The sequence below is a fragment of the Hemiscyllium ocellatum genome, chromosome 22 (assembly GCF_020745735.1).
Source record: "Hemiscyllium ocellatum isolate sHemOce1 chromosome 22, sHemOce1.pat.X.cur, whole genome shotgun sequence".
NCBI classification, from domain to species: domain Eukaryota; kingdom Metazoa; phylum Chordata; class Chondrichthyes; order Orectolobiformes; family Hemiscylliidae; genus Hemiscyllium; species Hemiscyllium ocellatum.
In genome coordinates this window covers 40,102,481-40,126,512 of record NC_083422.1, presented here as the reverse complement: position 1 = coordinate 40,126,512, position 24,032 = coordinate 40,102,481, and the positions used below count along the sequence as shown (strand labels likewise).

General features: G+C 40.4%; 1 protein-coding gene across 1 annotated transcript in view; it reads left to right on the top strand.

Annotated features, from left to right (window-relative positions):
* Window positions 1–6,379: 6,379 nt before the first annotated feature.
* afap1l2 (actin filament associated protein 1-like 2) overlaps window positions 6,380–24,032 on the top strand; it is a 222,544-nt gene continuing 204,891 nt past the window's right edge. Inside the window, exon 1 of the mRNA XM_060842124.1 lies at window positions 6,380–6,649. Coding sequence (XP_060698107.1) covers window positions 6,634–6,649 — 16 coding nt within the window. The 5' untranslated portion in view covers window positions 6,380–6,633. The remainder of the gene's footprint in view (window positions 6,650–24,032) is intronic.

Below are 24,032 nucleotides of genomic sequence, written 5' to 3'. Positions count from 1 at the left end.
CATAAAAACAAATTTAATGTTGAGTATGGGACATAAATAAACTGTAATTCTGTATGCATCACGCAGATAACATTTTAACAAAAAATGTTTGTCTGTTTAGTAGTAGAAAGATTGATGAAGAAAAATATCAAAAGCTGATTGGATTGCTTGTTTAATGATTTCATGAACTGATTCAAGGTTGTGTTAGTGAATCACCATGAACAACTGGGTGTTCCTACTTAGGACAAGAAATTATTTCATCTACCTGAAAAAGTTTGGGAGTTAAATCAATTAAGAAATTCTCTTCATATCCCCAATTATCTATGTAATGACGTGGGTGTACATTGGAAATCCACATGTAATCCAATGGAAGTAAACAATTCTATTGTTTTCCCAGGTTGCCTTACACACAGACACATTCTGGTTCACAGTGGCTTAGAGTGTTTTCGATAAGAGGGAATCATTCCACTGAGCAGAACAAAACTATCTGCTGAGAGTGCAAACCATATAATAACATGATGACTAAAGTAGGACCTTACATTCCATTTGTAATGTTATTACTTGCTTCATTATAATATTAAATCAGACCATTTAAGTCATTAAATATTTGGGTCTGGGTAAAATTCAAATATTTAAGTAGCTTTTCAAATATAAATATTAAATACCTCATGTCAAAACTCACGTGGGTTAGCCAAATTAATTTTTTAAAAATAATTTTCAGTGAAGATTTCACCTTGGCTCCCTCCTAATTTTCATCTCATTGAGATCATCCCAAAAGCACAATTTCAGGTACCACTTGCATGCTAAGAGAACCCAATTTCTCATCACCACTTCTGTCCACCCTGCCATTGTCTCAGATTTGTCCCACTTTGTGTCTAACATCCAAAACTAGATGAGGTGATGTTTTCTCTAATTAAATATAGGAATGATCCAAACCACTGTCTTCTTCTACCTCTACCACAAACTCCATTCCTGAACCAGTCATTCCATTCCTGGACACTGCCTGAGGCTGAAACAGATTGTGTGCAACTTATTTGAATCCCAAAATGAGCTTGTGACCACACAGGCACCCAAACATCACGATCATCTACTTTGACCTTTGTAACATTGCCCTACACCCATCCTGCCTCAGTTTGTTCATTGCTAAAACCATAAGTTGCCTCCAGACCAGACTGTTCTAATGCTTTGTAAGGTTTGTGAAGGTTTGTAGCTCAGGTTGAGGTTTAGGGTGTAGGTTTGTTCGCTGAGCTGTAGGTTTAATATCCAGACATTTCATTACCTGGCTAGGTAACATAATCAGTGGCGACCTCCAAATGAAGCGAAGCTGTTGTCTCCTGCTTTCTATTTATATCTTTCTCCTGGATGGGGTTCCTGGGGTTTGTGGTGATGTCATTTCCTGTTCGTTTCTGAAGGGTTGATAGATGGCATCTAGATCTATGCGTTTGTTTATGGCGTTGTGGTTGGAGTGCCAGGCCTCTAGGAATTCTCTGGCATGTCTTTGCTTAGCCTGTCCCAGGATAGATGTGTTGTCCCAGTCGAAATGGTGGCTTTTTTCATCCGTGTGTAGGGCTATGATGGAGAGGGGGTCGTGTCTTTTTGTGGCTAGCTGGTGTTCGTGTATCCTGGTGGCTAACTTTCTTCCTGTTTGTCCTACGTAGTGTTTGTGGCAGTCCTTGCATGGAATTTTACAGATGACGTTGGTTTTGTCCATGGTTTTGTTCTAATGCTCTCTACTCTACCCTCTGCTTCCAAATCTATATTAAAGTTGAGCGCATCCAAAACTCTGCTGTCTACACTGTAACATGCAGAAACTCCCATTCTCTCACCAAGTGCTGATTGATGTACATTGATTCCTAATCCGGAGAAGAACTGATTTTAAAATTCCCATGCTTGTTTTTATATCTCATTGCAGCTTCATCACTTCCAATCTCTGTGATTTTCTGCAGCCTTTCGAAACTTCTGAGATCTCTGCATTTTTCTCAATCTGGCCCCTAGCACTTCCCAGTTTTAAATGCTTCACCTCTGACAACTGTTCCTTCATCCACCCCAGCCCTAAGCTCTGGAATTTTGACCCTAACCTTCTCTTTATTAGATCACTCCTCCTTAAAACCTTCCTTTTTGACCAAGTTTTTGATCACTGTCCAGCAGCTCCTTATTTAGCTGATTGTCAAATGTTGTTTGGCATATTTTGCTATATTAAAAGCTCTATATAAATGCAAATTATTATTGTTTTGTTGATAATCAACTTGTAAATAGCCTAGTAAGTAAAGGGATAATCAAATCTGGCCCTAAACAATATAGAAGAAATATTATTGAATTTAAATGCTATGAGTCAGCTGATCTTGAAAAGAAACAACTGTAAGACTTGCATTTATACAGCACTTTTTAACAACCATGCTATCTATCCAATTAAGTTTTTTTTGTAACATAGTCAAAATGTACACAGAAAATTCATATGAACAACAGTGTGATAATGGCCAGATAATCTATTTTTTCATTGAGGGATAGATATTCATTAGGACACTTGAATAATTCCCTTGCTATTTACCAATATAGTGCCACATGAGCTTTTGCATCCACCTGAGCAAACAGACGGGGCTTTCGTTCATTGCCTCACTGGGAAAATAGCAACTCTATCAGTGTTGGTATTCCCTTAGTAAAGCACTGTACTATAATTTTTGGATGAACAGTTTTGGTTTAGCAATTACCTGCAGCCCTTTAAATGGATGAGGGAAGATTAGCCATGATTCTAGCTTCTAAGTATTATCTAATGTTTCCTGATGGAAAATGCATGCAGCTTCAAATCAGGTAAATGCAGTTGTGATTTCCAACCAAATTATTTCCCGGAAACCATTGTCTTACACATGAATGTTAAATAACTGCTTGAAAAGGATATTTTGTACAGAGATCCTCCCTGTGACAATATCCAAACAAGAACAAGAAGGGGCGTAGAGACAACCCTGGAAATTATAGAACTGTGAACTATAAATGACCTGGATGAAGGCGTAGAAGGGTGGATTCATAAATTTGTGGATGACACTAAGGTCGGTAGAGTTGTGGATAGTGATGAAGGATGTTGTAAGTTACAGAGGGACCTAGTTAAGCTGCAGAGCTGGGCTGAGAGGTGGCAAATGGAGTTTAATGCGGAAAAGTGTGAGGTGATTCACTTTGGAAAAAGTAACAGGAATGCAGATTATGTGCTAATGGTAAGTTTCTTGGTAAAAACAATGACTGCAGATGCTGGAAACCAAATCCTGGATTAGAGTGGTGCTGGAAAAGTGCAGCAGTTCAGGCAGCATCTGAGGAACAGGAAAGTTGACGTTTCGGGCAAAAGCCCTTCATCAGGAATACCAGTCTGGATGAGCAGAGAGATCTCAGTGTCGAGGTACATATATCCTTGAAAGTTGCCACCCAGTTTGATAGGATTATTAAGAAGGATATCATGTGTTAGCTTTTATTGGTCGAGGGATTGAGTTTTGAAACCATGAGATCATGCTGCAGCTGTACAAAACTCTGGTGCGACCACATTTGGAGTATTGCATACAGTTCTGGTCATCGCTTTATAGGAAGGATGTGAAAGCTTTGGAAAGGGTTCAGAGGAGATTTATTAGGATGTTGCCTGGTATGGAGGGAAGGTCTTACAAGGAAAGGCTGAGGGACTTGAGGCTGTTTTCGTTACAGAGAAGAAGGTTGAGATATATAAGAGAATCAGAGGGTTAGATAGGTTGGACAGAGAGAGCCTTTTTCCTCGGATGATGATGGCTAACACAAGGGGACATAGCTTTAAATTGAGGGGTGATGGGTATAGGACAGATGTCAGAGGTAGTCTCTTTACTCAGAGAGTCGTAGGGGCATGGAATGTACTGCCTGCAACAATAGTAGACTCGCCAACTTTAAGGGCATTTAAATGGTCATTGAATAGGCATATGAATGAGAATGGAATAGTCTAGGTTAGATGGGCTTCAGATTGGTTCTATAGGTCAGCACAACATCGAGGGCTGATGGGCCTGTACTTTTCTATGTTCTACCAACTGTATCTTGACAGCAGACTGGGTGTACCTGTACCACAGATTCAGGCAGCACAACACTATATTTTCCAGGGGATTTAGGGATGCTCAATAAATACTGGTCTTCTCAGAGATGGCCAGATCCCATGAACACACAAGAGAGTGTTAATACTTTCCAAGTCCATTCCTAAAGGGACAATACATGTATAGTTCTCATAATTGGACAAAGCAGATTATATTACTTTGGAAGGACACTGTAGCCAAGCCTAATCCTCTCTTCAGAGATGTTGGTAGTTTGTTTATTAACCTATTTTTCTAATCAATGTGTTATGATACACCTCTGGAGCAGGTGGGACTTGAGCCCAGGCCTTCTGGTCCTTGGGACTTGACCACTGTGTCACAAGAGCGCTTCTCACATATGTTTGGTTTAAATGGTGCTGCTATTAAACAATTTTCTTATAATGTGGGATCACACAGGAACAGAATTATATCAGAACAGTCTGTACCTATTTTCCTAAACAACCTGTTCAGAAATTATCACTAGTTTCCATACATACAGGGAAAGAAGAACACCACTTTGATTGGGACAACACACATCCTAGGACAGAAGAAACAAAAACACGCACGAGACTTCTTAGAGGCATGGCATTCTAACCACAAATCCATCAATAAACTTACATTGACTTCGATCCCATCTATGTTGCCTTAAAAAGAAGAGCTGGAAATGACATCACCCATCTTAAGAAACCAAGACCTATCATTAGAGAGGCGAGATACACCATCAGCGTCCCCCACCGACTCTCACTGATGATGTTACCTAGTCATGTTGATGAAACATCTGAAAACAAACCTTTCAGCTCAGCGAACTAACTTACATACTGGTCAGAAATATTGTTACACACCTTTAGAGCAGGTGAGATTTGAACCCAGGCCTCCCAACCCCAGCAACACCACCACTGCACCACAAGAGGGCTGCTTCGATATGGTTGTAGGAGATTTGACAGGGTAGAGGTCAGCTGTCACTCATTCTTTTTCCAACTGCTTTTTATGTCAGACTCAGTTGTCCTGCTCCAGCCAATGTTAACAAATCTAGCACTTGTGGGATCAAACTTGGTGAGTGTTTGTGGCAGAACATTAATAGCTGAGCAATTGAGGGTTATTAGAAATTCAGATTTGCAATTACATTTTCTAACAAAGTACTCTTCTTCTCAGTTCTGAGCATGGAATCAACTGAAAAATAGTGTATTTCACATTGACATATTGGAATACTCAAGTTAAGATTAGATTCCCTACAGTGTGGAAACAGGCCCTTCAGCCCAAAAGTCCCTCTTAAGAGTAACCCATCGAGACCTACTTCCCTCTGACTAATGCACCTAAAACTATGGGCAATTTACCTAATCTGCACCCCTTTGGACTGTGGGACAAAACAAGAGCAAGCAGAGGGAACCCCTGCAGACATGGGGAGAATGTGCAAACTCCACACAGACAGTCACCCAAGGCTGGAATCAAGCCTGGGTCCCTGGTGCTCTGAGACTATAGTGCTAACCACTGAGCCACCATGCCACCCCTAATGTTAATTAAGCTAATACAGGACAGCTTGATAACACTATTGCATCAGTGCAGAACTGAGGAGTGCCTTAACAGAGTGACAGAATAAAAAGGACACAGATAGGAATCTGAAGTTAAAACAGAAAATTATGGAAACTCTCAGTAGGTTGGGGGACATCATGGAGTGAGAAACAAAAGTTACTGCTTCAGGACAATGACCTTTAAATAGAACTTATTCAAGTTTACTGAAGTTATAGTTATGGGGGAAAGAGGACAGGTTTGGGAAATGGACTGCAGTGATTCAAGAAATCACCTTACCACCACCTCCTCAAAGACAACTGAAGATGAGCAATAAATGATGGACCAGCCAATTATACCAATATCCCAGGAGTGAATAATGGTATCACCCTCCCCCAAACTCCAAAAACTGAGAAAAACTCCCTCAATAATCTGTAATTAAACCAGAATTTCACTTGCCCAGTAGCTTGATTGAGCTGGCGACAAAGTATTGGCTTACTTCAATAACAATTGCACAATTGTCAACATTCAAGTTTTTAAAAAAAAATTCCGCTCATTTGTTTCTGTAATGTGAGAAATGTCGACCGAACCCCCCACCCCCCCGACCCCCAATAAATGGTGCTTCACAGAGATGGGGAAAACCGCACTGACAGCACCATCACAATGCTCGAAACTCTCTATTCAATCCCTCTGCTAAGCAATGCAGGCGTTCCCATTGCTTTGTTGTTTTTATGAGATCCTGAGGCATTAACAGCGAATAAGCTGCGGCGGAAATTGCTGAAAGTGCGGCCAGGGGAGAGGATGTGCCCCTAAAAGTCTGGGAGAGTGCTATCTACGGAGGCAGCCAGAGGCTGGGGCTGGGTGTGCGGTCAGTGAAGCTGAAGGAACCAGCGTCAGCGGGCGGGGCTGTCCAGGCTCCGCGCAGCGTCTCCAATGAAGGAAGGCATTTGGTACAAGTGCGTGCACTGGGACAGCACAGGACAGGAGCCCACCACTCATTCTGATGCGTTTTATTATCTGGGATCGCTGCTCACACAAAAAGGCACTTCAAGGGCCCCCCGACTCTATCTAGCCCTTACACATGGATAGGAGCAAAGGTAAGTGAGTGGAGGGTGCGATCTGATCGACTTTGTTTTGACCCCAGGCTGTTTTACAGTGTGTTTTCCCCCCCTCTCTGTTAACTCCTGTACTCGCTGGATCTGTTCTCCCCGCCTTCCCTTTCGTCACTGACCCGAGGAGGGCAGCTGTACCTGACAGAGCAGAGCCCACTCAGGGCTGAGGGTTACCCTCCAGTGTCTGAGGAAAGGTCAGGGCTACCTTGGCTCTGCACTTCCCCTGGACTCTCCGCTCTTTGCTGCCGAGCGCTGATGCCCTGTCACTTTGCAGATTGGACCCAAACTTGCCCCGGGGAAGCTGCTGGCGGTCAGCTTGCATGTTAACTCCTTTCCGTTGACGGTCAACGGAATTTTGAGCATTTTGCTCAACTCCGAGCGGGAGGTGTCATGCACGTCAGTGACGTTCGAGGCTAGACCACGGACCGGTCCAACTTGCAAGGACTGTGCTCTTTTCACTTTGGGATTGTCAAACACTGATGTGGACGTGAACGTTTATGAATTGATGCTCCTGGGGACCCAGCTCTAAATCGAGGAAACTACGAAAGGAGTGAGATGCGAGCCGCCCCTGATAAATTGGGGAGCGTTGCTTTTGTGAATGACGGTGAAGAGGCAATGACACATATTTATGTAATGCATGAAGGAATCGCAATAGTTGTTGTTCCAGTCTGCTGCAAACGGGAGAAGTGCCCCGATCATGACTAATGAGGGGAATTCGGGATAGTATTCGATACAAGGCATAGATTGGTCAGAAAAAAAACACCAGCAGACCTGAGGATTGGGAGCAGCTTAGATTTCAACAAAGGAGATTGATTCAGAGAGGGAAAGATAATAGGAGTAAGCTTGCGGAAACATATCAATTGATTGCAAAAGCTTTTATAGGTATGTGAGGAAAAAGGTATGTGAGGCAGACAGTCAGCAACGGGAAGTTATAATGGGCAACAAAGTGCTGGCGTACCTGGGTTCTGAATTCACAAAGGAGGTCACACATGATCTCCCGTTGATGTTGGGAGCCGGGAATGTAGTGAGAGGGAGGAATTGAAGGAAATCAATATGAATAGGGAAATGGTGTTGGGGAAATCAGTGAGAGTAAACGCTGATAAATCCCCAAACCCAATAATCTACATTCCAGAATACTGAAGAAAGTGGCTTTAAAAATAGTGGATGCATTGTTGGTCATCTTCCAAGATTCTACGAACTCTGGACCAATTCCTACAGATTTATGGGTTGCTACTGGAACTCCACGAATTAAATAAGGGGAAGAGAGAAAACAGGGAATTATAGGCCAGTTAATCTGACACCATGAGTGGGGAAAATGCTAGGGACCATTATAAAAGATTTGATAGCAGAGTACTTGGAAAACAGAGACAGTTTGGGACAGTCAGCCAGGATTTATGAAAGGGCAATCATGCTTGACCAATCTACTGGAATGTTTTGAGGATGTAAGTCGTAGAGTTGATAAGATGGCACATGCGGATGTGGTTTACTTGAAATTTCAGAGGGCTTTGCATAAGGTCCCAAGAAAGAGATTAGCATGTAAAATTAGAGTGCATGGGATTAGGATAGTGTTGTGACGTGGATAGACATTGGCTGATGTTAAACAAGGAGTAAGATTATACAGGTCTTTTTCCAAGTGGTAGTCACTGACTAGAGGGGTGTCACAGGGATCCATGGTTGGATGCCTGCTATTTCCAATATATATTCATAATTTGGACGAGGGAGTTGAATGTAATATCTCCAGAGTTTGCAAACAATACATAGTTGGGTAGTGGGGTGAGCCATGACAGGGTACAATGATGCTTCAGTGTGATTTGAGCAAATGAGTGAGTGGGCAACTGGATGGCAGATAAAGAATCATGTGGATAAATGTGAGGTTATCTACTTTGGTAGCAGAAACAGGAAGACAGATTATTATCTGAATGGTGGTAGATTGGGAAAGGGGAAGGTGCGATAAGAGCTGGGTATCCTTGTTCACCAGTAACTGAAAGTAATAACGTAGGTGCAGCAGGTGGCAAAGAAGGTAAATGGAATGTGGGCCTTCATAGTGAGAGGATCCAAGTATAGAGCTGGGATGTCTTGCTGCAATTGTACAAGGCCTTGGCAAGATCACACCTGAAGTATTGTGCGCAGTTTTGGTCTCCTTATCTGAAGAAGGATATTCTAGCTATGGAGGGAGTGCAATGAATGCTTACAATCTGATTGTTGGGATGGTAGGACTTATGAATGAAGCAAGAAGGGATCAGTGAGGACTATATTCACTGGACTTAGAAGAATGAGGGTTTGTGGTGTGTGTGTGGGGGTGGTTCTCATTGCAAACTTACACATTTCTAACAGGACTGACCAAGGTAACTGAAAAAAGGATGTTCCCAATGATGGGGCAGAACTTAGTAACACAATCTACTGTTATAGGATAGACCCTTTAGGACTGAAATGAGAAATCTCTTCACCCAGTGAGTGGTGAGCTTGTGATATTCTCTCCATCAAATGTGATTGAGGCCAAAACATTGAATGTTTTCAAGTAGGAGATATATAGTTCTTAGGACTGAAAGGAGGAAAGTAGGAGCAGGACACTAAGTTGGATGATCAGACATGATCATATTGAATGTTGAAGCAGGTTGGAAGGGCCAAAGGGCCTACTCCAGCTCCTGTTTTCTATGAAGCCCAGCTATTCACTGGGTTGTGCTACCTCAACTTTGTCTCTGACTGGACTGTTGACAGAACAACAGAGCTGTGCCAGTTAACATGATCCCAGTCATGCATTCAGAAATCCTACAGCAACATTGCTTTCAATCCCCATAGTGGAGTTGAGAGTCTTATTGCAACTCAAATCAATTCTGTTTCACAAGCAAACAAAGACTCAGGAGTGGTTTGGAAACAAAGATGTGCACTGTTCACACTGTGAGTCACATTGATGATGTGTGAGAATGAAGGTAATGCAGTGGGTTATCAGAGACCAATTCAGGCTGAGCAATGGCATCCTTTTCCAGGTAAATAGACTATGAGCATTTGTGTGCAACTATCTAAGAAAGATTATCTTGAAGCACACTTTCCTTTTGTTGGTGAATTCTTAGTGTTGTTAGGTTTCATCAGACAGACAAAATATTTGCAATGCTCCAAACATCTGAGAGCAGAGAGAACTACAATGCAAATCTTCCCCAATGGCTAACGTAGATGAATGACTGGGTATTGTGTAATTTCTGTTCCTGTTTATCTGAAAAATTGAATTCATTCAGAAAACTCTGAGAATTATAAGTGGGAGAGACAGGAGTCTGTTTAATATGTTTAATCCCAGTGTAAGTGAGAAGTGGGAGAGATATGATATTTTAGCGAGTATAATTTTCTAGCTGATTTCGAAGTTAGTGGTGTGCAAAGTAGGAAACTTAAATCTTTATTATCAATTGTGCACAGGGCTGTTTCTGGGACTAAATGTTTCCAATCTCTGGCAAGGTCATCTGAGGAGAAGGGAAAAATGAAGGAGTCAATTCCTTTGCCATTTAAATATGTCAGCTGTCAGGTCAAGTAAGGAGCAGCACTGACACCATCCTTGGAGAATTTCTGGAGGATGAACCATCCCACTCCTTCTGACTAAAGTAAATAGTTGGGAGCTTAACTGAAAACATGTTAACCATGTGATTTATCAATTTGTGCTCATATTTATGCCAGCTGTTATGTGCTGTGACAGCTATAGCTCAATCAGATCCAGTTATCTGCTCTTGTCAACACAGCACTGCTGATACTGTTGTGAAAACTCCAAACTACAAACATTTTTGGCTTTGTCAGCAGAGGAATTAGTATTTATAATATAACTGCTTAAAGCCAATGTGGTACATATGAGCAAAGTATTGATTAGAGTAATAAATAGAAACTACTATTTTCTTTTCATTCTTGGAGTATGACTGTAACTGCTAAGGCCAGCAGTTCATGTCCACTCATATCTGCCCTTGAACTGAATGGTTTGCTCAGCCATTTCAGAGGTCAGTTAAGAGTAAACCATATTGCTGTACATGTAGGCCAGACCAGGTCAGGAATGGCCGATTTCCTTTCTGGAAGAACATGACTGATTTAGATGCGTTTTTACAATTCTCTGTGGATTCATGGTCTCCATTACCAAAACTAGGTTTCAGCTGCAGATTTGCTATCTAAATTCAAATTTTACCAGCTGGCACAGTGGGATTTGAACCCAGGTCCCCAGAGCACTAACCTAGATCTCTGGATTACTGTTGCAATGACATCAGTACTATGCATTCCCCAAATTTTTGAAATTATGATGAATGCTTTTGAATGTTTTACGATGAAATAAATCAGTATTTGGTAGTATAGAATTTAACTAAATCCAAAAAAAACAGAACTGTTCAACTTGCACGCATCAGGACAATTTGCAAGAATGCCAATGAAAAGGATAAACAATGTTTATGCTATATAAGAGGAGAGTGTTGATCGGTTGACAAGTGGAGTCTGGTTGGTGGAGGTGTTTCCATGGAGCATGCACTAGTTAAATTTGACTGACAGTACTGTGTTGATCACAATGGGGTAAAACAGACAGCTGGTAGTGATAGTTCTCCAGCATCACTAGATGATGCCCAAACTCTACTGAAAATTGCACATCCTCCCAGAAAGTAGCTTTGGATGAACCGAACCCTTTAACACACCATCTTAACTCCTCATCCTTGTCATATGTTGACCAAAAGCATCTCTTAGGTTTGACTAAAGCCAGCCACCTGAAGTGGTGGGCAGACTCATCCTGGTCCCACAGAGGTGGGCTTGCAGTGAGAATGGCAGGAAGTACTGAAGTGACCTCATGATTGAAGCTTTTCCACCTCTGGTAGATTTGCTGGAGGCTGAGTGAAATCAGCTTTTCATTGAGAAAATGGCTTTTCATTGGAGAAAAAAGTGAGGAGCCAACCTACATAATTCAGTGCCCAAGTGTAGGCAGAGGAGGATGCCAGTGGGCCAGCTCGGCCTCTGCCAAAAACTCCACCCAACCAGAATCAGGGGCTCATAGCTGACGGTTTTCCCTCCACATAGCTGGCCGTCCAGCTGTGGCCATGTTTTAATATTTAAAATATCACACATGTTGAAGAGACAATGCAAACTGTATCTGCTTCAGGGTCTAATTCCCAAACCTCCCCTGCAGAAGGGCCTGTGCCCAACTCTTCCTGTGGGGCTGCCATTCTTCTGAGGCTTACCCTCAGGAACAATCTGTGATTGGATACATTCAAATAGGAACAGGAACAGACCATTTCGTCTTTCAAGCCTGCTGTGCTGTTCATTAAGATCATGGCTGGTCAGTTTGTGTTCAGAATTCCACTTATCCCTGATTATCAATTATCACTTATTCCTGATAACCTCTAGTTTCTTGCCTAACAAGAACCTATCTATTTCTGCCCTAACATTATTCAATGATCTTACCCCCACTGCATTCTGAGGTAGTGGTCCAAAGTTGCACAACTATCTGAGAAAATAGTTTTCTTCTCATCTTCAACCTAAAAGGACAACCCTTAATTTCATGGAAGGTACTTCCTAGTTCAGGACTTGTGCATTGAGGAAGCTTCTTTCCATGACCAATTTATCAAGACCATTCAAAACCTCAAATTATTCCTCATGCTTCCAAACTCCAGTGAAAACAAGCCTTTCAGCATCTACCCTGTCAAGTTCCTTCAAAATCTTAAGTGCTTCAGTGAATTTATCCCTCATTTTTCTAGACTCCAATGAATATAAGACCCAATCTGTTCAACGTTTGTTCATTAAACAGTCAATTGCAGGCAGAAATATAAAATATTACCATCTGTAACATTTGCTGTTTGCAAAGGGATTACAATGAATCATCATCCTATCTGTCACAGAAACCTCGCTAGAGTCTTCATTTTGGATATTGCTATCAATCAGATTTTTAAAAGGCCTTTCAGGTTGTTAGAATCGAATAAATTGGCCTCTGTCTGAGAAGGCAATTGATCCAGTTCCAGTTAGAGTCCAAAGCTATAATATGGTCAGTAATAGACCTGTAGGGCATCCAGGAGAGACTTCACTCAGAGCATGGATAGAATATGAACTTAACTAACATGAGAAGTATTTGAGACAGAGATAACTGTGTATTTGGGAAAGCTAGCTAAACACGAGTGACAAAACAATAGAAATATCTGTTGATGGCGTCAGACTATCTAGTATCTTTCATGATCTCCAGATGTTGCAAAGTTCTTTACAGCCAATAAATTAGTCACTGTTTAATGTAAGAAGCACAAAGTCCATTTGCACCCATCAAGCACCCACAAACAGAAACATACTACTTATCAGATAATCTGTTCTCATCATGGTGATCTAGTGATAAATATTGTCTAGGACTCAAAGATCACTTCCTTATTTTTCCTTTGAAAATGTACTGGGGCAATTTTTGCATCCACCTAAAGGCAGGGCCTCAGTTTAGCAGCTCACCTGAAAAGCAGCATTGCAGACAGTGCAGTACTCTCTCAGATTGAGGCCATCAGGCTAGATTTTGTTGCTCACATTATTGAAGTTACACATGAACATATGACCTTTTGACTCAAAGGCAAGAATACTACCAACTGAAATGCAGCTGATGTGAGAAAGAGTTAGAGGAGGCTTTGTTGGAGCATAAACATTTTATTGGGCTGGATGGCCAATTGCTGCTATGTAAATAAATACTCAGTGTCTATAAGGATAATACTAGTAGCTCAGCGTAAAGCTACCACTAATTATCCTTTGTTTCATAAGAATAAGTTATGTATATAAAATTACAGAGAAATTACAACATTGGAACAAATTGTTCAGCCCCACCATTTCATGTCAGCTTTTTCTCTCCATGTGAACAGCTGTTCAAATCCCATATTCACACCCAATTTCATATCCTTTAATTTCCTGTTCCTTCAATCTTTTCTTTAACATTCTTAACTTTTGACATGGCCTGTACTCATTAGATAACCTAACAAAATGAGGGTGATAATGGGTCACCTTCAGGAGCCACCATAATCCCAGATGCCAGTGCTATTCCCTTTGGGGAAAAGCAGTCTCAAAAGAAATGCACTAGAACTTTTTAAAATTATGCCAGTATTTTGATGAACTGAGTATAGCAAAACTGTTTGAATCGCATCTTGAATTCAACCTCACACCAATATCGTACTTACTAAATCAATTAAAATACATTATTTTGATTTCATGATACATAATAATCAAAAATGTTTAATGCCTAACTCACTAAAAGGGTTTCATTGTTTGCATCCAAGACAGTATACGTTTCTGGACCCATCAACTTACTCAGAATTATGTCAGCACCTCTCCCTTTACTTTCAAGAGGAATCCCAACTGGCCATGTACAATGTGATTTAATGTAACAAGATGCAATGTTTTATGTTGTTTATTTTTATTATAGGAAAAGCATAAGTGTAAATAGCAGTGATTAAGCTCTAGCATTTGTTCTGATAAGGAGACGTAATTTGTTGTCTGATCCCTGTAAATCACTGTTCGTAGTTATGTTTAGAATAACATGTGATATCTCACTTATTTGTTATGATATCAATATTAACTTGCAAGTTTAAACAGGATCACTTCATACCCGGTGAAATTAATAGGCTTTTCAGTTCCAAGCATGTTTCGAATCAAATAAAGTACTGCCTGAACATATTAATAGATTTCTAGTATGATCATTTGTCCCAGGTAGCTCAGTGAATTAATCTGCTGTACTGTGGTCTAGAATCATAAGATTAGTCACATGCATGGAAAGGGGATGCTTGACCCACTATGTCTATGCTGGCTGTCTGTAAGAGCAACTCGCTTGGTCCCACTCTTCCAGCTTTGACATGTAAGCCAGCAAATTATTATTATTCCATTAGTTTTTGAAGTTGTTAATTGAACTTATTGCCACAACAATCTCAGGCAATGTATTCCAGATCCTGAACATTTGCTGTGGAAACCCTTTTTTAATCTTATGTCACAATTACTTCATTGGCTAATCTACTTAAATCAGTGCCCTCTGGTTCTTAAACCTTCTGTTAATGGGTACACTTTTCACTATCTACCCAAACTCCTGATGATTTTGAACACTTCTATCAAATATCTTCTTGGTCTTCTCTACTGGAGGAAGAACAGCCCCAGTTTCTCCAATGTGTCGACATTGCTGAAGTTCTTGATCCCTGGAACCGTCTTGTACATCTTTGCTGCACTAGTTCTACTGCCTTTGCATCCTCCCTTTGTGAAATAAATAACCATTCTACAGTCTGTGCAGTTCAAGCAAGCAGAGATTTTATTGAAACATATGTAAGTGAGGGTCTCAACTTGACTACAAAGAACTTCTGAAAGATACAGAATTTTCAGCTCTCTGTCTCCATGCACAAATCCTCTTTCAGCCTCCAATCAACCCACTCTTTTTTTACTATTTATATGCTGAGAGAAAACTTTAGAATTCCCCTTTATATTAACTGCCAGTGTCTTCTCATTCTTTATTTTTCTTATTTCTCCTTTCATTTCCTCTATTCAGTCTGCCATATGAACCTTTTATCTGCTTCATTGTCCATCTGTCTCTGCCATCAACAAGGGAGTACCGTCTTGTTTGTGCATCTTTCCCTCTTGTTGCAATGTGTTCCATGTGGCGTATAAAATGGTTGTCATTCTAATGCCCTCATTTATATATGATGATATCGGGGTCATAGTGTACTAATGTATTCATGCAAATGCAGTGTATCTCAAATGGATCTGAGCTATTTCCTATTTAAAGGCATCCCTTTGTTCCATTATGTTTTTCCTTGCCTACATTAAAAGTAAGTTTCAGTTTATATTGATCTCTCAGCTTCATCAAGACACTGAGCTGTTATTGTTGATGAACAGGATGTGAGAATCCAGCCTGCTCCCTCCCATCCTGCAGTACACCCATTAGCTTCAGAGATAGGAACCACATTCAGACCATTCATCCAAACAAGCCCACCTGATATTGCTCCCAGCAATAAATTAATGTGCTAAATTTTTACCACATTGACAAATACCAATTGGCCTTTCATGGGTTTGTCAACAGGGATTTCCACTAATTCAGAGCCACCCTCCACAGGGGATCTGAATTGTCTCTGAACAGGGCAAGCAATTCAATCAATCTTACTTCCCATTGAACTTTGTCCAAAACATAGAATCATAGAATCCATACAGTGTGGAAGCAAGCCATTCAGCCCATACTAAACCTCCGAAGAGCATCCACCCAGTCACCCGTCCCCATCCTGCATTTACCATGGCTAATCCATCTACCCTGCATACCCCTGGATACTATAGGCAATTTAACATGGTCAATCCACTTCATCAGTCCATCTTTGGACTGTGGGAGGAAACCAGAGGACTCTGAGGAAATTCATGCAGACATGGGGAGAAGTGAAAACTCCACACAGAGAATCATTCAAAGGTGGAATCTAACCTGGTTCCTGGCACTGTGAGGCAGCAATACTAACCATTGAGCCACCATATCACCTATTTCAACACACATTGTTAAATCTAGGAAGTAAAAGAAAGAAACATTAAACCTTAATTACATTTATACCATGTATGAGAAAAAAAAATTGAGTTACTTATCAAAAGAAATGGCAACGTTAATTTTCATCTAAAGGAATTAGACTTTTGAAAAATTATTAACTCTCCAGTTTATCCTTCCTACCCACTAGTTGAAAGTAATTTCTAAGGTAAGGCAGCATTTCAAAAAGAAAAACATTGTAAAGAAATAGTGAAATGGCCGTCATTCATTGGAACCTAATGTGTGTCTCCAAGTTATTCCTCATGGCTTTCATTAAAAAGAATATATCTTGCAAAGGTCAAGTCATTGTAAATAGATAATGAAGACTTTGTTCACAGTGATGAAATTGAGTTAGAATTTCAGTGATATTTTAAGGAACAAACTTTCCACACAAGGTACAATTGATTAAGTGTTTGTCTAACATAGGTATAAAATATGCTTGATGATTGATTTGTGTTAAATCTGTACAATGGCATGGCATACAGAGTATTAATAAATAGGATGGGAGCTATTACTATTTTCAGAAAAATAAGTTTATTCTAGTTATATTTAAACTAATTTAGAATATTAAGAGGGAAGAGGGAAAGATGCACAAACAAGACGGTACTCCCTTGTTGATGACAGAGACAGATGGACAATGAAGCAGATAAAAGATATTAGCAAGCAGTCACCAAAAAAAGGAAGGAAAATGGGATAATTCCCAGATTTTGAGGGGAATGAAGAAGAGACAGTGATTGCCACTGACTTTAAAGGAAGTAGTCTACCAAGATCTAACAAGAGCAATGACGGGATTTCTCCTTTCCTAATTACCAGACATCAACTGTAGGGGATCTCCATGCATTTAGCAACATAAATGGAGTCAAAAAGAGTAAGTAACCAATGACTTTAAGTAGTTTTTATAGACAGCAAGGAAAGGAGCAAAACGTTTCATTCATAATGCATTGTACAAGCACCACTGTAAGGATTGGGACATACACATCAGAATTTGAGACATCATAAATTTTAAAAGGAAATTATATGTTTAAAAATTGGATTTTTATTATAATGGAAAAATTTGAATTTGGCAAATATAAAACTAATTTTCAAAAGGAGAGAGGTTGTTCATCAGTAGTTATGAATTAGGGTGCAATTAAAACCCTAGTTGCACACGCTAACCATTTGGCATGTTTTCAAAGCAATATTTTAGCATGAACAGGTCAATGATTAATGGTTCAATTATTCTAAATTTTTCAATCTATTGGGACATGTATTTTTTGAATTCATTCATTAAGTATGGGTATAGTTGGCTGCACCAACATTTATTGCCCATCCTTAATACCCAGAGGGCAGTTAAGATTCAGCACACATTGCTATGGGTGTGGATCACATGTTAACCAGATCAGATAAAGATGCTAGTTTCCTTTCCTCAAGGACAGGAGTAAACCAGACAAGTTTTTCTGACAAATAACAATAGTTTCATGGTTATCATTGGATTCTTAATTCCAGAGTTTTATTGAATTCAAGTTCCACCATCTGCCATGCAGGATTCAAATTGAATCCCCAGAATATTTTGTGGGTCTCTGGATTAATCATCGAGCAATAATATCCCCTTTGGAGGTAGGACAATTGCTTACATCAGCTTCTGGATATCCATGTTTAACTATGCATATGTGGACACCTGTTGTCAATCTCACAGGGTAATGGCACTGAATGCTGACAATTGTTCAACTATAACTGCGGAATCAAGCTAATAAATTGTTAAATCTTTGAATCCAAGTTGCCCTCAGATAATAGATTAATAGATTATGAATTATCCAAGCAACTGCTATTTCATTCACTTCTCATAATTAGTATTATCAAGACATTATATATGAAATAACTCCACAGAGGCTGGTATCCCTTCACCAAGTCACCCTTTATCTACACGTCCATAGTACTTGACACTGATCTGGCTTCTTCAGAGCCAGCTTTCAGAGTGAACAGAACCTCTGACACTACTTTTTTTTTGACACTCCTGTTTTTTTTTTCTTTGTCTTTACCCCCACACTACTGCCTAACTGCGGTAGTAATGATTTTTTTCCCCAGCTCCCGTGTGTGTGCAGGTGTGAGACACAGTGAAAGACACAAGGTGCACGAATCTTTATTCAGTTTCCGCCACCAAGAAGAAAGGAAACACCCGAGTGGCCAGTGACAAGCAGTGCCCTTCACATCAAAGGGCAATGCTGTGTGATCAAACAGTGAAGGGAAGGGCAGGGATTAAATCAAAATAGAGTTGGAGGGGGAAATAATGCACTCCACTCCCTGCAGTGGCCACCTCTCCCTGAACAACTGCAGGGTGTTGGTGGACACTGCGAGCTCCTTTTCCAGAGACACCCAGGCTCTAACGTAACTGCGGGAGAGGGGCAGGCAGTCGGTCCTAATGACCTCCTCCACGGCCCGCTGCCTGGACCTGTTTATGGGACACTACTGTTTATCTTTTTTTTCTTTCTTTTATTTCCATGTTTGGTCCAGTGAGTATTACTGGACTATATGATGCTCCATGAATGTGTGTTACTGGTGAAATAAATCCACAGAGCCCAGGATACGCTACTGTTTTTTTTTCTTTTTTTTCTTCTTATTTTCCCCAGCACCCATGGTGTGTGTGCAGGTGTGAGACACAGTGAGAGACACAAAGTGCACGAATCTTTATTCAGTTTCCACCCCCAGGAAGATAGGAACGCACCCGGGTGGCCAGTGACATGCAGTGTCCTTCATGTCAAAGGGCAATGCTGTGTGAACGCTACTGTTTATCTTTTTTTTTCTCTTCACATCAAAGGGACGGTCCTGTTTATTTTTTATTTTTATTTTTATTTTTTTGCTTATTTTTCCCCAGTACCCATGGTGTGTGTGTGTGTGTGTGTAGTTGTGAGACACAGTGAGAGACGCAAAGTGCACAAATCTTTATTCAATATCCACCACCAGGAAAAGTAGGAAAACACCCGAGTGGCCTGTGACAAGCAGTGCCCTTCACGTCAAAGGGCAATGCTGTGTGAACGCTACTGTTTATCTTTTTTTTTAATTTTTTAAAAAAAACCCCCACACTACCACCGAGTGCGGTAGTGCTTATTTTTCCCCCCGGCACCCATAGTGTGTGTGTGCAGGTGTGAGACACAGTGAGTGACACAAGGTGTACAAATCTTTATTCACCCCTCCTGGTTATATTTTTTTTTTGGCACTCCCCTTTTTTTTATATATATATTTTTTTCTTTTTTCTTATTAACCCCACACTACCGCCTAACTGCGGTAGTGCTTATTTTCCCCAGCACCCATGGTGTGTGTGTGTGTAGTTGTGAGACACAGTGAGAGACGCAAAGTGCACAAATCTTTATTCAATATCCACCACCAGGAAAAGTAGGAAAACACCCAAGTGGTCTGTGACAAGCAGTGCCCTTCACGTCAAAGGGCAATGCTGTGTGATCAAAACAGTGAAGGGGAGGGCAGGGACTAAATCAAAATAGAGTTGGAGGGGGAAATGATGCACTCCACTCCCTGCGGCGCCCACCTCTCCCTGAACAACTCCAGGGTGTTGGTGGACACCGCGTGCTCCTTCTCCAAGGACACCCGGGCCCTAACGTAACCGCGGAAGAGGGGCAGGCAGTCGGCCCTAACGACCCCCTCCACGGCCCGCTGCCTGGACCTGTTTATGGGACACTACTGTTTATCTTTTTTTTCTTTCTTTTATTTCCATGTTTGGTCCAGTGAGTATTACTGGACTATATGATGCTCCATGAATGTGTGTTACTGGTGAAATAAATCCACAGAGCCCAGGATACGCTACTGTTTTTTTTTCTTTTTTTTCTTCTTATTTTCCCCAGCACCCATGGTGTGTGTGCAGGTGTGAGACACAGTGAGAGACACAAAGTGCACGAATCTTTATTCAGTTTCCACCCCCAGGAAGATAGGAACGCACCCGGGTGGCCAGTGACATGCAGTGTCCTTCATGTCAAAGGGCAATGCTGTGTGAACGCTACTGTTTATCTTTTTTTTTCTCTTCACATCAAAGGGACGGTCCTGTTTATTTTTTATTTTTATTTTTATTTTTTTGCTTATTTTTCCCCAGTACCCATGGTGTGTGTGTGTGTGTGTGTGTAGTTGTGAGACACAGTGAGAGACGCAAAGTGCACAAATCTTTATTCAATATCCACCACCAGGAAAAGTAGGAAAACACCCGAGTGGCCTGTGACAAGCAGTGCCCTTCACGTCAAAGGGCAATGCTGTGTGAACGCTACTGTTTATATCGGTCAACCAGGGCTCCCTGATTGGACCAGATTAATAGCCCTAATTAGGGAATTCATATTCTATGAGGTCCATCTGGGGGACCTTGTTACAATTACTGCAATATATGCATATAATGAGATATTTCATTCAGTAGATTACCTACAATTGTTACCAAGGGAAAATAAACTCTACTGATAAAATAATATTGGAATTCCAACTTGTGTTTTTGTTCTGTTGAGAACTAGATGCATAACGTCTCATACTTTCCTCTAAGCATTGTTGACTATAAACTCTGTCAAACCTTTTAATAAGCAATCAATGTTACCTATTTTCAACTTTCCACACTGCATTCCTGTGCTCTTAACCAAATGAAACAATGAGAAGTTATCAACCAATTGGTCAGAATTTGTGAATTTTTTTACATTGAACTGTCTGTCCTCATTGTTATTGTTCTGCTAAAACTGACCACAATTCAGGATTTAGCTCTGGCCAATATTCAGATGAAAATCCTGAATTTGCACTGTAACTTACTGTCTGTTAGAGGCTGCACTGTGGATCCACCTCCACACAAAGCAGTGAAATCAGTTAATGTGACAATAACCTCTCTATTCACTCCAACATTGCCATTCTAAATTTGACAATAAGTACACCATTTCCAGTCAGGTGTACCTGCCTTTTTAGCAGTGATAAGAGAAACAACTATATACCTGTATGTAGGAGTGTAGTTAAATGTTACCCGTACAATAAATTACTCGATTTTTAACATTATTCTGATTTACAAACTCCTTGTTTTCTCACACTTTGCAGACTTTCCTCACCCTTTTCATATGTCCTAAACTTCATTTTACTCTATCATTTTTTTCCCCCAATGAGATTTGATTTAATGCTTTACATTTTCTGGTTGACTGTCTGTGAGAATTCTTTAATGTGATTGGATCCTTGAATAACTTGATGATGTCACTGTCACTCCAGTCTGGATATTCTTGTGAAAAGATATTGAAATCAATTACACAATGGGAGGAGGTAAAATTCTTGCCTCAGGAATTGATAGATCTCACAATGAGGTTTCCTCTGAAAGCAATAGTGTGTACCTTTGCTTCACTACTGACTGCAAAATAAAGTCTTCTGAAGCCCTTACCTATACCTTTGTCATATCTGGAATTTATTTCCTACTGTTTCCTTAGTTTTACAAATTACATCCTATGTAACTTCCAACTGATGTAGCTCTCTGCTGTTACATTTTCTTCACCCATTTATCACTGGTGTCCCATGTCTCTGTATTTCCTAATACTTTGAAAACTTTGTACAGATCTACACAACACTCAATGTTCTTGCCTATGCTTGTCTTTGCAACCTACTCCAAGATGACGGAAATAACTGTACAGAGGCCAGTATCCTGTGACCAAAGTCACCCTTTTTTTGACATGTGCACAGTATGTCAGCTCTGACCAGCTAACCCCAAGCCAGTCCCTAGACTGAGAAGGCCTTTAGATTCTCCTATTTTACAGTCAGGGCTCCCTGATTGGCCCAAGTTAGCAACCCCAATTAAGGACCTCATACTCAATGAGAATCACCTTCCTGCTCTTTCATCTCTGTCAATCTTTCATTTTGCATCATCCATACCTGCAGTTGCAGACCTAAAATGTCATAGCCTCACACTATCAAACACTTTTCCCAAGCATTCATTCCTGATGAGTGATATCTGAAGCTTCTTCATATCGTTGTTGCATTTCAGTTTTCATCTTTGAAACATTGGTTGATGTTTTGTAGGATTGCAGATTTATTGTAATTTCCATATATCCAAAAGCTCCAGAACAAGTTACAGGATCTGAGTAGGAAGATGGCCAGATGCCAGGTAAATAGCTGAACATTTCTGTTTATTTACTAACAGTGTAAGGAAAATATTAGCTGTAATCTTCCCAATTGTGAAATTACAGTCTTCACCACATTTATAATGATTTTAAAAATTGGCAGAAGAACACAATTCATTTATTCTCTCAATTAAATTATCAATTATAAAAATCATTGCTGTAAAATCTATTTTAATTTAGCTTATTATGTTTTATATATATATTATATATATAATTGCAAATTATGAAGACATTCATTTAAACTTGGGATTTAAAGCCAGTCCAAAATGCCCTTTAAAGTTTATTCTCAAAATGGTTCAGTTGAAAGCAGTTGAATCTTTCAGTCAGATGTTCTGGGTTCAATACCCAATCCAGAAGTTTGAATACAAAAATGAGACTGTCACTCAGTGTCGTGCTGACACGGTGGCTTAATTGTCCAAGCTTTTCAATCCATTCCACTGAGGCTTTGGCTGACCTCTGAAGTAGATGTAAAAGACCCATATCACTAGTTTGGAGAAGAGCAAGGGAGTTATCCCAATGCCCTGGCCAATAATGATCACTCAGTCAACATCACTGAACACATTTTCTCTCCATTATTGTACAGGTGCTGGTGGGAGTTTCTGGGAACTGATTGCTGCATTTTCTACACCACAATACTGACGACACTTCAAAGTGTCTCATAACCTGAAATTGTGAAAGGAACCACAGAAATAAGACTATTTATTTTGATTTTTTATTTATTTCTTCCATAGTACTTCCCTGATGTCTTTTTCTTCAACCAAGGATTTCCCTCCATGATGGTTGACAGGGCCCTCAATTATGTCCGTCTCATTTCTCACACCTCTTGCCCTGTCTCCCAGAGCCACAATATAATTACCCTTATTACCATCCACCTTACCAGCCTCCACAATCAGTAGATCTTCTGCTGCTGCTTGTGCCACCTCCAAATAATGCTACCAGAAAGTACATTTCCCTTCCTTTCCCCTTTCAAAGGAAGTCTTTGTGTCATGGCATCCTTGTCTTCCCATTGTATCTTGTCCTGCAAATGCAGGAGTTACCATTTCTTTAACTAACTCTCTCCTCATTGAAAGAGACAGAGTGCCAAACACTCCTCCTGAGTGAAACAGTGTACCTGTATTTATTATACTGTAATCACTGCTCATAATGTCGTCTCCTCTACAGTGTGTAGACCAAATACCTATTGGATAGTGGAACAGCATCATTCAGTTAATAAGTGTGACTCTGAACATATAGTCACTTGACATCTTAATTCTCCACCATTCCTGGCCTCTGGTCTTTCTGTCATTGCCCTCTTCCACTCTTTGAATGTGGAGGCGCCAGTGTTGGACTGGGGTGGGCAAAGTTAAAAATTGCACAACACCAGTTTATAGTCCAACAGGTTAATGAGCTTGTATTTCAAATACTTGTTGGTCTATAACCTGGTGTCCTATCATTTTTAACTCTTTGAATGAAGTACTCACCATCAGTGTGAGCATTAGAACCTCACCTTTTGATTCAACACTTAATCCTCGAAACCTAAGTTCAACAATTTAAGATCAAGCTTTTCTTCCTCTTTCCTGCATAGCATTCAGTGCTAATGATTCTATTGTTGTCATTTACATTTTCTCTAAATCTAGAGTTAAAATCTCAGGGTCCAGAATGCCAGGGAGCTCTGACCAATTTATAACAGCTGTGCTCTCACTCCAACAGGCACCAATTCTCACGACCCCCTACTTCACTCATGCAGTTCTCACCAAGTGGTAGCAATATTTTCAATATGGGG